This window comes from Mesitornis unicolor, unplaced genomic scaffold (assembly GCF_000695765.1).
Source record: "Mesitornis unicolor isolate BGI_N332 unplaced genomic scaffold, ASM69576v1 scaffold24020, whole genome shotgun sequence".
Classification (NCBI taxonomy): Eukaryota; Metazoa; Chordata; class Aves; order Mesitornithiformes; family Mesitornithidae; genus Mesitornis; species Mesitornis unicolor.
In genome coordinates this window covers 9,193-25,950 of record NW_010156586.1, presented here as the reverse complement: position 1 = coordinate 25,950, position 16,758 = coordinate 9,193, and the positions used below count along the sequence as shown (strand labels likewise).

General features: G+C 35.9%; 1 protein-coding gene across 1 annotated transcript in view; it reads right to left on the bottom strand.

Annotated features, from left to right (window-relative positions):
- USP47 (ubiquitin specific peptidase 47) overlaps positions 1-16,758 on the bottom strand; it is a 39,148-nt gene that overhangs the window by 14,283 nt on the left and 8,107 nt on the right. Inside the window, exons 8-17 of the mRNA XM_010193846.1 lie at positions 12,373-12,468; positions 12,130-12,282; positions 9,374-9,541; positions 7,933-8,064; positions 7,204-7,280; positions 6,837-6,892; positions 3,530-3,642; positions 2,467-2,571; positions 1,353-1,560; positions 789-904 (exon numbers count right to left, since the gene is read on the bottom strand). Coding sequence (XP_010192148.1) covers positions 789-904; positions 1,353-1,560; positions 2,467-2,571; positions 3,530-3,642; positions 6,837-6,892; positions 7,204-7,280; positions 7,933-8,064; positions 9,374-9,541; positions 12,130-12,282; positions 12,373-12,468 — 1,224 coding nt within the window. The remainder of the gene's footprint in view (positions 1-788; positions 905-1,352; positions 1,561-2,466; positions 2,572-3,529; positions 3,643-6,836; positions 6,893-7,203; positions 7,281-7,932; positions 8,065-9,373; positions 9,542-12,129; positions 12,283-12,372; positions 12,469-16,758) is intronic.

Genomic DNA, 16,758 nt, shown 5'->3' with positions numbered 1-16,758 from the left:
GCAGACTAAAATGGCTTGGCTTTGCAGAGAACTGGCAAATTGTTAATGACCAGTAATATAAGGAATCAGTCTTATTCTTTAGCATAGGAACCGAATGAAAATAAAAAAAATATTCAAGCATCAAGTTTTGCACACTGTTCACTTAATTCTTAATTAGACTGAGTTCACATTACTGACCATGTTTCATAAAATATTATGAAGTTACACCAACCACTGAACTATTGTGCACAGAACTGAATGAGTAAAATGCCCGTCTTCCAATTCAACTGAAGCAGTAATATCCCGTGGTTTAAGACAATATAAAAATCAATCTGCATCTTAATAACAAGTGGCTGCTGAGATGAAAAGGTTTTGTAGGGCAGATGTGGACAGGTTTAGATGTTAATTTCAATTACGGAAGCCAATGTGGGAAGTTACATGTTGGCTCAGTTATATGGTAAAACTCACTCATTAGATACTCAGTGAGGTGATTCAAGTTAGTTGAAAAAGAAAGAAAATGAATTCGACTTTTCAGCTTCCCCAAAAAACTTATTATCTGGTAAGACAGTTAAGCAACATGGCCAGATACTGACTAAGCTTGTGCAAAAGCCAGGGCAGAACTCCAAGAGAAGGAAGAAGCAGACAGACAAGCTCAACTTTAACAGCTAACCTCACTCTACTGGACATGACACACAGTATGAACTCCAAAAGGTGCAGGCTCTCATTTTAGATATTTAAATTATGACACATTTTCACAGTCAGAATGAATGAAAACTCTGTAATACAAGTCCTTAATGACTGCAAATTACCTTTGAAATTAGCTGTTTAAATTCTGAAACTGTTTGATTCAAATAAGCTCGGACGCTTATTGGAGGAGCAACAGATTCAGTCTTGAGGTCAACTACGTGAACCTTTACCATGACCTCTGTAGGGAAGAAAAAGAAAACAAAACCACACACACATATATACGTGTATATATATGTATATACATAAATACAGATATCAACAGGTAAAGAAAACACCCATACCCTTGTCTGACCTAAGAGGTTGCATTAAACACATACAAACAGTAATGAATATGAAAAACAGTCCAATTTCAGAATTTCATTTTCAGATCAATTTTAACGCCAAAAAGGCAAAACTGTTTCACAGTTTGACAAATTGTAGTATACCTTAGAATTGCTTCAATTAGAAAAAAGTTGGTAACACAGCACAGTATGTAGTTCATACTGAGACTGACTTAATAAAATTTAGTAGTTTTTCTTCCTTCACACACCATAATGAAGTTCTCTGTTTTATGCCTTTTCTTTCATGCTGTCACACAATATACAATTTTAGTCTATCGTTGTCTATAATGTAGTTGCATGGCTTACCACCAGGTTTATAGCACTGGAAGATTTGGTCAGGTCTTCTTGTTTCCAATAGTAAGTCAAACATGTACGTTGATTTGACACCTCCAAGTAATAAACCCATTGGTGTATCCTCTTCTCCTTCATAAGATCGCTCCAAGTAGTCATGAAACTCATCATATTTGACAAGACGACAGCAATCCAAAGGAACAGCCTCCTCTAAATCCATTAGCTATATCACACACAGAAAAAAGCACAAAATATTTAATAATGGTTGATTTGTGAGTTTAGTTTTTTCCTTGTAAGCTAGAAATACCTCAGTACTTGCATATCCAGGAATCCTTCGAATTCAGAAATTTCATTATCATTTTAGAAAAAAAATATGCATACATCATATGTATGATATACACACACATGCAATACATATACGTTTTCAAAATCCAAAGAGAAACCTACATCAAAATGCAAAGAGGGAAGTTTGATAATTATGTATATAAGCACATGAAGACAAGTCTCAGAAGTATATCCAGAGGAATATATTGCCTATCAGTTATACCAAGTGGCATCTTAGAGGCCTGAGAAGTCACACGCACTAATTAGCTTCATGCCTCTTAAGTAGATGTTAACACAGCCCAGTTCTGTAACTGCCTTGCTGGTACTCTCCCAGCCAAAGACGCATATGGCAAGAACCAAGGAGTGCAAGTAGGTAAGTAAGAGTAGATGTCTTCAATCTAATACAACATTTTTACTGCAATACAAATATAAGTGTTCAGAATTCTTTCAACTTACTGTGGCTATGGCAAGTCTAACAGCAGTTCTCATTGTCTGATTTTAGAATAGGGGTATGTAAAGTCATACTGTATTAAAAGGAAAGGCTGTATCATTCCAATCAGAAATCATCTGACGACTACTAACAGAAAACTCAGTCAGTAATTGCCAACTAGAAAATATCTTAAAAAACAACCCTAACACCAAAAAAACCCCAAACTACAAATACCTCCAAACCAACCCCCCCAAAAACCACACGGCAAAGTCCCTACAAACACTCTCACAGCATTATAAATTCAAAAACTGAATATACACAGCAGCAGAAAAAATTACATCTAACTATTCAACTGTTCTGTGATGCATAGCACACCTTGTAAGCCATTTCCACAGCTTCCTTCAGCGTTCTGTCCTTATGAACCTCTAATTTGTTCTCCATCATTATTTGTTTTGTAGGATGCATGCAGAACAATTTAATCTATGAAATACAGAAGGAAGAAAAATTATCATGAAGGTATTTGCAACTATTAAGAGTACATTTAAATTTACAGCCCTATATTGAAAAATTCTAATACAAAATAAATCTTTAGCTCTACTTCAGCTATAGGACAGATACCTTTCAGCTGGTTACGCTGCTGCAGATAGAAAACGTCAAAGGCACTAGTGTGTATGTGTATAAATATATACACACATATACATATATATATATAGTGTATATATATACATGTGTATATTTGTGTGTCTATATTTATCTATATAACTTTTTACAAACTAGGGTAGGACATCTACAACCAAAACATCTTTAAATCGTAAGGAGCGTGGAAATCCTCCAGAACAAAATGCTCATAGGAACAATGAACGCAAAATTCCTTTTTCACACACAGAGTTACATATTTCGCATCCATAGAGAACCTTCTAATAGAACAATCACTTAATTCAGAGGTAGACCAGCTGACCGTCATGCTTGTAAGTCACAGAAGTCACATTTTGTTTGTTACTGCTGAATCTATGGTTGGAAAAAGACTCCGCACTTTCTGCCAAATAATTTTAAATTAGCTCAAGAAACAATTTCACAAAGCAAAGGGTAACAATGTGAAAAGCTTTAACAGTACAGAAGACCTGACAAAGCGTTACATACACTTTGGAATTTATTTCACTTAATCAAGTGATGTCAGTTAAACTACAGTTTTGTTTTGGTTTTAATACCAATCCAAATCACATAAGGCACAAACTCAGACATCTCTGGTAAATACCTGTAGCAGATGCCTCCACTGTGTACAGGCCTCTGACAGGTATACAATTCATTTTAAAGAGTTATTAATACAAATACACCTATCACAAAAGAGTCCTTGTATTGCAGTAAAAAAATCACTATTCACTGTAAAACCACTTCTTACTAAATATATATTGCTACTTCATTTTGCAGAAATTCTAACCTTGCAAGTGTTGCGCTCAATTTCACGTTGCCTCTTTTCTTGTTCTTCCAATTCTCTCTCTTTCTGTACCAAGTGTTTAATATGCTCTGGATACTCATGAGCCTCAAGAAACTCTGCCAGTAAAAACAAATGAGTAGTTTTAAACAAGCAAAAAAAAATTCCACAGTGGGCAACATCTTAGGACTTATGGATATATTTATCTTTTTTGCCTACTTCCCTCTCTCTTCTCCACTCAAACTCCCCACTATATGACGTTTTCTTTTTTGAGATTTAAACGGAACAGAAGTCAGCCTTTTATTCCCCCTAATTATACATCAGCAACACCAGAAAATGATATTAACACAAGATTAATATTTCAGCATCAGTATGGGAAGCTTTGCTGTTGTAAAGAAATACACTAAGACTGATGACTACACTTGAGCCTGTTTTCACAACAAAGGAAAATTCTGCTCTAGAAAATTAATTAGCTGATAATAAAAGTCAAAAGATATTGTCTGTATAATGATAAAATAAATATTGCACCTAAGAGAGATTAGTGCACTCCCTACGATTTTGTGTTATAAACAAAACCAGAGCATGCAATACTTCATTGACTTTAAAATAAATAAATGAATAAACAAACAAACACTTTTGCAAACACAGTTGTCTTCCAGTCCTGGTGCCACTGCTATTGCAAGGAGTTGGGCAAATAATCTTTCAGATTTAAAAATGGGTTTGGCACATTCGAGAGATCTGAAATAGCAGATTCAGGTTGTTTATGTGCTTGCTGAGGAATTAACAATCAGAGCACTTACAGGAAAATCTATTTCCAGAGACGGTTCCTGACACGTAGACTTTGTTTATGGCTGCTATTTTTGCTTAAACTTCATACAATTTACAACCACTTCTGGTTCAGAATGAGTAATATTGTTTCAATGATTCAAATACTGAAACAGTATTTTTTCTGTTGCTCTTAAGACTTACTACTTCATCAATTTATTGATAAAAGGCTTTGTTCTAACATTATACTTGTGTTGAATCCACTTCATAACTATATAAATCATCTACTTCACATACAGTCACTTTAAAACCAAAGATATCATTTTCTAACTGTCCACTGTACCAGGAATTCACAGAAACAAACAGAAGCCAACAGAATTGATTTTGTGAGATACTTAGTTTTTCCCTCCCTATGTCCTCAAAGAAAATACCATTGTACAATTTATAGAGAACATAAGAGAAAATTTTAAATAATGATAAAGAAGTAGAAAAGAATAACATGTCTGAAAGTACTCGAGGTATGATGAAACAGACTGCTGCTAAAAATAAATGTGTTTATTGGGATGCTCAAATCAGATGACAAATTTGCTCCAAGTACCATAAAACGCTTTTCAGAATATACCAATGTAGTAGTTGCAGGTCTACTTAATTCTTTAAAGAAATTTTATTTTATTTTGTTTTCTTTAAAATAAAATTTAGTGTAAGTTTAAGCTTTTCTAGTTTGTATTTCAAAAAACATTAAAGCTTTTTTTAGTCATCCTTGCAGCGCTAATTTCTTTCCTTATTCTTGCTAACAGTCATCCTCAGTTTCTCATGGTGGAAATCAAAATTTTACCCCAAAAGAAGCAGTTAAAAAGAAGTAGACAACTATTCATCTTCTTCCTACAATTTTTAGAGAAGCAGCGTAAGATAAACAAAATGTTCTTTTCAAAGATCTTTTACTCCCTCCTCCACTGGACAAGTTACAAGCTGATGTCTTACAAACTCTCTCAAGTCTTTTCTATGCTTGCATGCTCTTCAAAAACAATGAGGATGCCCCAAAAGGAGCTACACAATGTGAAGTACTAAAGGTTTCACTCCGAGATACTATTAAATAGTATGTAATTTCAGTTTACCAATTAAGAATAAAATCCAGCTATCAAAATACTCTCTCTACAAAGGATGAATTAAAATTCTTGAGAGCTTGAATCTACTGTTTGGGACACCCAACCTCTTAAGAATTTCATGAAAAAGGCAGGGGGGGCGGGAAGGAATGCAGAGGTATGAGAGGTTTTTAACCTGCCTTTGCAAGTTTGTGGCTTCTCATCTGCTCAAGCTATTAGGAAAAAGTATTCACTGACAGTAATTTTTTTGTGCACTCAAGGGCATTACAGTTCTGGCAACTGAAATATATACATCCTGAAAACTTAGAATAATCTACACTATTTATCAGTCAAACTTCAACCAGGCCACAACCTGACAAATTTCCCTTTGTAAGGGCAGGCTACTGAATTTTTCCTTGAAGAAAAAAATTAATAGAGCTTTGATACTGCAAGCAAATAAATCTTTGGTTCAATTCAACGAGTCAGATTATTAACAAAATATTTGATTCTCACAGGCACACTGCTGATGAGAGCAAGCGTGGCCAGCCACTGCTCTTCTGTTTCCCTTCCTACAGCTGTAATTCTAACACCAGACTAATAAGAAGGGGAAAACAGCAAACTAACATGCTTCCTTCTATTTTTATATTAGTTTTAAGAAGTTCTATCAAACTTTCATTTACTACTGCATCATTTAGGTGTGCCCAGATTTTCATGAGAAACATTAAGTGTTTTCAAGCAAAGAACATAGCATTATTTTTTAAAAAAAAATCTACAAGAGAAATCCTGGAAGTTTACAGTTATTAGTAATATAAACAGTTTAAGACCCCATGAAATTACTTGAATATGCTTGAATGAAGCCTCCAACCACACATTTCTGGTTTAAATCCAAATAAAATCTTCATTTTCCACTGTATCATATTTCAAAGATAAATCAACCTGCCAGTTATAGGGCCAGGCACCAGCTAAGCCTTAGTGAACTAAATCAGATATGAGGGGAATAAAAGACCATGAAATCTAGGATTTGTTTCTGACTATATAATTTACAGTATATTGTCTCACATCCTAAATGAAACAGCCCAGCAAGGGCTGGTTATAAAGTATAAAACTCTGTCATTATCAACTTTTTACATAGTCATTTGTAAGAAAACTATTTTGTTATTCCACTGTCCATCAAATGCTCCAAAGAGCATTACACTAATTTATTCAGTGCGACCCAGTATATCTGGTTTTCATTTCCAGGATATCCAAAACACTAAAAAATTTGAAAATTTGTTTTGTGATGACTTCCTAATGATCCATAGAGACTAGTGAAAAAGCTATGAAAGAAGGCTTCCTATACGAAAGTTACTTTAGGTTAACTTAAAAATATCAATACCATCTTCCTCACAAAAATTAGGACTCATGACATGAAAAACACCTCCTTATTCCACAACAGAATCTTACTAGTTAAGAACTGCAAAACATACTTGCATTTCTTGTTGGATCCTTCAGTCTATATATCAGCATGTATGCATTTGTGGAGCTGGTGGAGAAAAGAACAGTTATTTGAATTTATCAGATAGAAGGACAATACTGACTTCAATTTATTGTGGGGTTTTTTATAGTAAGGAGCTATGTCACACATATCTTGGCAATACATTAACAAGGATTTAAAAAAATACATATCAGATTATTTTAACGATCTGAAACAGCAGTCAGGATAGCTCTTACAACTATTTCAGGCATCTACTGTTAATGGTAAGCTAATGCATTAAGCATATGCATATCTTAGCCATTCATTTGATTCCACTAAAACACCACCAGAAAGAAAAGTAATATTACAGTACTACTAACCTAGCAAAAGCACTGGAATAATAGCCTCTGCTTCCGGAAGACCCACCATATGTTTTCTTAATATCTTCCTGAGTTATCTAACAGAAAATCAATTTAGAATTAGGAAAAATGGCATATAATTCACATAAAATATTAATTACTCTTGTTTTTTTAAAAGATTTCTGCTTATTTGCTGACTGAAAAAACCTCAAAACTGTTTCAATGTGATCTGCCTCTTCATTTTATAATGCACGGGTTTTTTTTAAGAGTAGGAACTTCTTAGAAAAGCATTATCCAGGTTCTTGCTTACAATAATGTTTCTGGATACGTGTAACACCTGAAATGCACCAGCAGGACAGCTTTAACAGCACAGGCTGCATTGTAATAGATCAACAAACAATTCTCTAAGCAAGAATTATTCTCCACATGTATAGAAAGCAAAGTTCTAAATCCAGCCTGGTCTGGATAAGAACAAAGGCATCTTTATGAACCATTCCCCCTTCAACATCAATAAGAAACACTCCTCCCCCACAGCGCACAAAACCCCATACATAAATAAATAAAAAACCATAGAAAATGGTGAAGCTAACGAGTGACATCTGCATATGGCAGGATATTAGGATGAAAAGACAAAACAAAAGTAAATGCTTGAAATACTTGCATATAAAACCAGTTTCATTATATGCAAGTGAAAAATCACAAGCAAGATAGAAACTTACTGCTTTATCTATGAGTATACAGTATTTTTACCTTGCTAACATGCTGATCATTAAAACTGTACCATTGGTCATCACTAAAAGACTTTATACAGGCATAATAATGGCCACCAGCAGCACTTCCAGAATGAACCATAACAGAAAAGAGCTCATACAGTAAAGAACTCTGGGGAGACAAAAAAAAAAAAAAGTTGCGATACATAATCAGTAAAGGTAACCAAATGATAATTTAAAGAAATTTAAAACAATTACATGAACCTGAATATATAAATATATGTTACAAAACTGATCTGTACAGCACAAATGCATTACTGCAACAGGCACCGAACAAAATCAGAGCTCTGGTATGCTAAACATTATACAAGGGTATGGAATAATGGAAGTAAAGACGAATTTCCCCTTTTGCTGCTGGGAAGAGAGAGAGAAAAGACCAAACAACTTAAGAAAAAATTGTTGAAACATTTTTCAACTGGCTTAATGCATTACTGTTACTTCTTTCCTGTAGATGAATTCGAAACACGAACTCTTACTCTAGACAGCTTTTAAACATTTCCGTATCAGAAACAAAGTAATGACCAACCTGCCTGTAGCTACAAAATTTAGGTTTGCTTGCTATCACCTTTCTCTGCATTCTTGCAGACTGCTTTTTTGCCCCTTGATGTATACTGCAAACCAGCAACACGCCATTCAATGCTTATCAGCACTCTGCACTTAATTCTCTCACATCACACAGAGTTTGCTGTCATAAACCTTCCTTTTCATAGATAAAAGGATGCAAATGAAGGACACGACTTCCAAATCAGTTACACGCTTTTCTTTGCTTAGCGTCAGTTTTTGGAATTGGAATAACAACACGCTTTCCTACCTTTCACTCAGTATCAGAATTATTTATATTGATAATTTATGCTTGTCATGGCTTGACCCTGGCCAGCAACTAAGCACCCACTCAGTCAGCCACTCCTCCCCTCAAGTAGAGTGGTGGAGAGAATCAGAGAGCAACAGTGAGAAAACTTGTGGTTGGAGATAATGACAGCTTAATAAGTCTGAGAAAGGAAGAAAAACTCAAAGGGTTGCAATGATGTGAAGGCAAGTACTCACCATCTCCCACCAGCAGACTGATGCCCAGCCAGTCTCTGAGCAACAGCTACTTTGAGAAGCCCTCAGTTTTTACTGCTAAGCATGACATTACATGACAGGAAATATGGCATCAAATATACCTCTGGTCAATTCAGGTCAGCTGTCACAGCTATGTTTCTCCCTTCCAGCCTCTTGCCCACCCTTAGCCCTACTCATTAGAGGGGCAGAATGAGAAACGGAGAAAGTCTCGGTGCTGCGCAACTCTGCACAGCAAGAGTTAACACACTGATGTGCTGCCAGCACTGTTTCAGTCACAAATCCAAAACAGAGCACCGTATAGGCTGCTATGAAGACAACTCCATCCCAATCAGACCCAGGACAACACTTCTTAAACATACCTTTTCACTGCTAGCTTTAGAAATTCTTTCTGCTGCACTATTGCTCTCAAGGCAGATTCCTTCATCAACTCCATCATCGTTAGAAAAATCATTGCTCATCTGATCACTGTGACAACTGCCTTCATTTTCAGCTCCACTATCAGTGCAACTCTCAGTCTGAGGAGACTTCTTAAAAAAGAGACATACATACTATTATACAACATTGAAAGTTACACAGACCAAGAAATAACAATACTTTTGTGAAGTGAAAAAAACTCCAACCAGCAAAACAATCAAACTCCTCAAAAACCTAGAGACTTCTGCAATTCAGCATCGAGAACTGACCTGCTTCTGTTAGTGACTGTCTTCAGTCCATCTCTTGCATCAGTATTTTCACATCTCGTGTAGGGTAATTAGCTGGTTTCATACTTGACAAGATTGTATCTGTTACTAATCTGATCCATTTACTAGTTAATTCAATTAAATACCTGGAAGTCTAATCCTATTATAACATGGCCCTGTTAATCAGAATTGATTTGACTGGAAATATTTTCATCACAAAGATTTTTTTTTTGCCATTTCAACTCACTAGACAGAGTCAAGGTATTACAGTAAGACTGCTCAGTGTTCAATTAGCTTAAAACCATGATGTCAACACCATTACGAACACAGTTCATTTAGTACAACCCAGTAAATCCATCTCTTACTTGATCCTCTTTCCTCTAGATAATTATTTCGATTTTCTTGGAGTTGCTAATTTTGTCTCAAGTTCTGCTCTCTCAGATCAATCTGCATTGTCATTTAGCCCACCCCAGTAAAACTTTGAGAGATACCAAATCACTTAAATGGCATACTTCATAAACCAAAGGTTTGTGCAGAGTCAGGAAAGTCTCTCCACACACTTATCAGTGCAGTATTTCTCTAACACCACTGCAAGCTAGCAAAATGACATGTTGTCAGGAATGGAATTAGAGGAATAATTTTGATCTTTAATGAAGAAGTTGTATTGAATTCTTTTTGGTGAATGTAACTGCACCACATGTATTTTAGCCAAAACCACAAGATTATCTTATTTCTACAGCATATACAGCACGGTGAGTCAGAGGGAAGGAATTCATCATTAACGTTTTCTGGACTTCAGTGTTTCAGAGTTTCAAAACTTTACATCACCTCTTGTGACCAGAACAGATTCAGAGACAAGTTTAAGAACTATGTTTCATTCTGGATATTCAGTACATGTAGAAGCCTTGAGATCTGTGCTTTTAGATCAGTCATGTGTACATGCAAGAAATCAGAAGCAGTGTCTTATTGAAGCATGAAAACCCTACAGTGCTTAGAGTACCTGCTTTCTTTTCAATATAACAAAAATCCACATGGTCAGACGTAAAGGCTTCAAATGTAAACACTATCATGGCTAAAGTACATTTTATGTATTGTGTTGGCCAAGAAGTAACTGTGGTTTTTTTCTGGGTAAATGAAAAACAGATTTTTCATAGGACACAAAAGCTGTATTAAACACCACAGTGTCCATTTTGTTCAAATACCTTTTGCCACATTTCAGGCAATGTCATGATTCCACACTCAAAAAAGTTCTTATCTTTTTTGGCAAAAAACAGTTCCAAGAACAATTTGGTATCTTCCTCAGCAGTGAAAGTTTCACCATTCAAGGCATTTTGTAAAGAACAAAACAAATGACAGTCTCATGGTGCCAGGTTTGGCAAATGTGGTGGATGTGGTAACACATCCCACCCAAGCTGCAACAATGTTTGACGAGTGACCAAACCTCTGTGTGGTCTAGCGTTATCATCGAGAAACACTGCACCTTTGCAATTCCACCATCTGCTTGATGGCATCATTAATTTACCAGTGGATGACAGTACATGTCCAAACTAATGGTTTGGTTCCTTGGAAGCAATGCAAAATACACAATACCTTTGAAATCCCACCAGACTGACAGAACAATCTTCCTTTGGTGCACATCTGCTTTGGAAGTGCTTTGAGCTGCTTCATCACGCTTGCTCCATGATCTTTTTCATTTGTTGTTGTAGTAAACAATCCATTTTTAATTGCCCATTACCATATGTTTCAAAAATGGCTCCTCATGTTTCAAGAGAATCGCAGATGTCAAAGTGTTCAATGAGGTGAATTTCTTGAGCTCATGTGGTACCCAAATACTGAACTTCCTAATGTAAAGTGGTTTTCAGTGCTCGATTTCGAAATGTTATGATCATCGGCAACCTCTCGTGTCATTAAACACCTATTGGAGCCTATCAATGCCTTTATTTTGTCATTATCAACTTCAATTGGCCTTCCTGAGCATGGTGCATCTTCAACAGCAAAATCTCCAGACCGAAATTTAGCAAACCAATTCTGACACTGCCATAGTTTTAAGGCGTCTTCACCACACAAATCACAACTTTTTAAGAACTTGCATAGCATTTTTTCCTTTTTGCAAGTAATACAGCAAAATATGATGGAAAATGTTCCTTTTGATTTTCCATTTCGAAATCAACAGCAAGTAAGTAACTGTTAACGAAGTCAGGCATTTTCTTTTTCTAAAACAACTGTCAGCTGTCAAGTTATAGAACGAATTTGCAGTTTAAAATGAAGTTAGTTACATTTCAAGGCATCTATGTCCAACTATTAAAAAACTCAATTACCTTTTGGCCAACCCAACAGCAGAATAATATTGTTAAAATGGGTTTATTAGACTGACATTTTCTTAATGAGAAACTTCAAGAAAGTTAAAGATTCTTCTCTGAAACCAAACATTTTACCTCATCTTCAACATCTATGAAGACACTCATGTCTAACTCTTCAGGAAAAGTCATACGATCATTGAGTTTAATTCTGTGCATAGTGGTGTAATCGAAGTCAAACCTCTTCAGTTGCAATGTCAGCAGATACGGAAAATGCAAGAACCGCAGACCCTAAATGAAGCAAAGACAAGATTATGCTACCACTGTCAGGATTAGTATTCACCAAAAGTAATTTTCGCAAACAATTTGGACTGTCTTTACCTTCCTTGCATCACACTTCTTCTTACATCGTTCACAAAAATACTGATTGGGGCCATCAAGAATTTCGGGCTGAATGAAAGCATGCAGTGCTTCTTCCTAATGATAAAAAGATGTTACCTGATTTTTAAAAATGTTTACTATGTAGGTACAAATTAGAATGAGAAATTTACAATGAAATTGCAAACACATACAAATTCAATTAAATCTACAACCAAAATTTGATTGACAAACTTTGATACAGACACAGAGTCAGGAAAATATCAAAAGAAACCAACCTTTCTACCCAGCCCAAGATTAAACAAGCGGACAACAAATCACTGTTAATTCTATTTCATTCAGTATTTGATGAATCCGAATTGCCCTGGTTTTGTAAACATACAATACAGAATGTCATTTACTCCTGTTATCTTGCACATCACATTTAGTCACATCTGCTCAATCAACTGTTGTGAAAATGGGTTAATTTTTTAACCCTGCTTTGGCCCTGTCCTCCCCGAATTCTGAGATTGTGGTTCTGTATTTCAAAAAGAGTTTTTCCCAACAGACATTATCCAAGAATTACTGGAGTGGGGAGAAGATGGTGGGGAAAAGAGTGTTACTCAGTTCCTCAGCACCCTGCCTGAAGACAGCTCTAGTCCCATTCTACAAAGGGACTTAGGAAACTACATTTGAAGACATTACTTCTTTTAAGGGAAGGTGGGGAAAGAATGGAGAGCTCTACTCTCAAAGGAGTAAGGATCAGATATGGTCAACTCCTATAAAGACAGAATTAGTTTCCTAGAATAAACCTTATGCAGCAACTGACTGGTAACTGAAATTTTGTCCTTTGGCAGCTGCCGAAAAGATCTGTCACTAATCCTTAAATCCAGGAGTTTAATGATTTCTACTTTGCTTCTCAGCAAAGAATACTGAAAATACAACTAACTGATCATTAGTCCTCCCCCTAACATAATTTGCAACATTGATATTGCATAGAAGTTGCAAATACTTGAGAACAAACTTCACTAAGAATATTGAGGTGGATTCAGAGAAGGATTTTACATGGAGATTTTAGAAGTTAAAACCTTTAACCCAGTCACCTCGCAAGCCAATAGGCTTTGGGCTCCTGAACTCCAAGTGGAACCCACAAGTCTTCTGTTCACCTATGGAGGTGAAAACAAATACTATTTGCATATTTAGACATTCAGTTTATAGTGAAGATCAACCAAAATAATGTTTTAAAAATAATCACCTCTTATAAAGGAGTGCAGCTGTTTTCTGAACTCTGAGTAAGTAAGAGGGGGATTGTCTAGGTACAGTAAGATCACCAACTGTAACGTGGCTGGCACAGAACTTAAGATTACCATCTAAATCATAAGGTTTGTTAAGTCACACTGGAAGGAAATCTAGGATGTGCCAAATTCTTCAAAAAGCCCCAATTCTTCCCTTCTCTTTCTTTCTGAGAGCTCAGGGAAGCAGCAAGAACAATAATAAAATAAATGTTTTATGAAGATTCTGTTGCTGTTCTAAGAGGAAGGACTTGTAAAAAAAGGACTGTATTCCAGGTGACCACTGCTCACAAATGGAAAATGTGAGAAACTCGGTAAGACAACTGAAGGTAGTCATCTCACTTCACCATTTCTGGATCCAGCCAGAAAAGGCTTTGAACAGCCCTGAAATCACAGCTCTTTGGCAGACACTCTCTAGACACGTGAGAGCATTTGAGAGTCTGAACTGAACTAGTCAACATATTTACTTCCTGAACACTATAGAAGCTGTGCTGCTTTTTACTCAAGGCCAAGAAATACTTTTAATGTTTAGTAAGAATATGCACTGAAATTTGAGGAATCTCATTCTAAAATGTAAGAAAGACTAAGCAAGCTATAACCCTGCTTAAAAAGGAAAAGGGAAGAAACAGATCACTGTATTTTGACTAGTTAAGGAATTCGTATTCAAAACTATTTAAACGAAAGCAAAAAGTTAATAACCAACACAGAAAACATCACTTAATGACCACAGGACTCTCTCTTACAAAGCAAATGCCAATTAAGACAATAAAAATATATGTTTTGAGTCTGAGAATGTAGTCTAAGAATGCAGTTCATGCATCAACATGAATATGAATGGGAACATACAAATGATGGGACAAATTATGTAATGCTCACACAGACTCATGTGATGTGCAATTTAACAAGGAAACACACCACACATTTCTACATATGGAAAACAGAGATGATCCTTCAGACTCCCAAAACTGAATAAAATATTATTACATTACTCTTCTGGTTTCCACTGCTTACCACACACAGTGGCCTGTGCTTTGAAAAACCTGCCTGAAGCTCTTGAGAACACCATTATTTTTGAGCTATATAAACACCATAGATCCTTCAGTCCTTTTATAAGAAACATCACTGTTCCTCAGGTTTACTCATTTATGTCTCTTCCAGTTTTCTCCTATTTAATCTTTACACCAAGGTTAGTTGTGCTGATTAGGATGTTTCTTAATGTAACTCCTATTCTAATGCCGTTCTTTTATTCTGACAGTTTGCTCAGCAAAACCAGTGCTAAAGCTTCTACACTGCAATGTATCACATGACATCCCCTATTTTTGTGCAACTCTACTTTCAGAGTAAACGTTAACTTTAAAGTTATCTTCAAAGAGGTACCTATTATGTAGTCTTACAGCTACTAACCCTTTCCATTCCAAATACACACAACACTTCAAAATACACCATAAAAGATCAAGCACTACATTAGTATGACAAAGGCACAGTTCACACAATCAAAAGAACAATATAAGCTGAAAGAGACTTCTGGAGATGAACTGATCCTAACTCCCCACTCAAAGTGGGTCCAACTTAAAGCACATTGTCAAGTTCTGAGCATATCCAGTTTTCAATATTCTGATCAGTAGATATATACCCTTAGCACACTAACATGCCAAAAACAAACAGTTCAAGCTAGGACACACTTTTCTCCACAAAAAGGCATTACTGCATTATGATATAGTTGATACTATGACAGGTATCTTTCTGCAAGAATCTGTATGAAAAGCTGTAAACAGGAGCAGTGGAATCTTTATGAAAAGTTACACAACAAATAGCAATTAGGCAAAGTTGTTTGTGGAAAAAACTAGAAACTAATTGCCATCTCATTTCAGAGCACATACCGTTTTACCACATCCAAGGAACAGGCTGAACTAAAAACACAACATAATGTTGTTTCCAATCTAGATTTAAAAAAAGTAAGTATCACATCATCCATATTCTAAATGCCTCCAACAGTTTTAGTTTGGCAATGACACCACAAAGTAAGCTCACACAGAAGTCTAAATTAATTTCTGCCCTCAAAAGGTCTACTTGTATGCATACTAACACCCTCAAAGGAAAAGCTAACATACAAAAGATGGTGAAAACTAACACCACTTGATGAAACAGAACAGTACTTGCTACATCTCCAGAATACTTGTAAATACAAGTATATTACAAAGCAATTTCCACTGTTTTCTAGTGACATAACTTCAGTGTGCCAGCCAGCTCCCCACTGCATCCACTCTTCTCCCAGCTGTTCTTCATCTTGCAAAATTTGTTTTGCTGTCAAAAAACCAATCTTTTCAGCTGATGTCTAATGCCATTAAATTCAGGCACCTATGCAAAAGATACTAGTACCTACAAAAATCAGTATGTGAACTGCTCCTGTTTACCTCTCTGAAACAAGCTATATATTCTTATATCTATTTCTACTGACCTCAAGAAAAGACTGGTTCAGGTTTTATTAAACCATGCCCTTGAACAGTGCAGATAGTATAGGCACTTTTTCAGAAGCTATCCTGAGATACACACTGACAGGATCTCAGTGCCCTAGAGATGCCCTAAGGAGTTTGTAGTTATGTAGTCTTACCACAGGAACTTGGGGAATGGAGTGGGGAGTAAAAAAAAAAAACAATTTTCAAAATGCAAACCTTTTAAAAACATACCAAAGAATTTTAGAACTACTTCACATTAGGAAATTAAGCAAGCATACCCCTCCCAGTTCTTCAACGTTCCCATGTGTTTAAGAAGTAATACATATATATTTATAAATAAATGCAACATTTCACATATCTACTTTTTTGGCAGTACACAATGTCGAACAGTGGAATAATGCACTTCATGTGGCATTCTACAGATTAACCTTACTTAAGGCCGATACATCCATTCTCTCTTATCAGAAAGTAATGGAAAATCACTTACCTCTAACTAGAGTTCTTTGAAGGTAGTATCCTCCTTAGATCCCCTATCTTGGGTTGTGTCGCCTGCTGCAAGTTCCCTTAGGAGCTGACTAGCAAGGTCTAAAAAGTTTTACATTCCCTTCTATAAGCCCTATTAGCGCATGTGTGAGTTTTTTGATCTCTCTCTCGCACCCTTT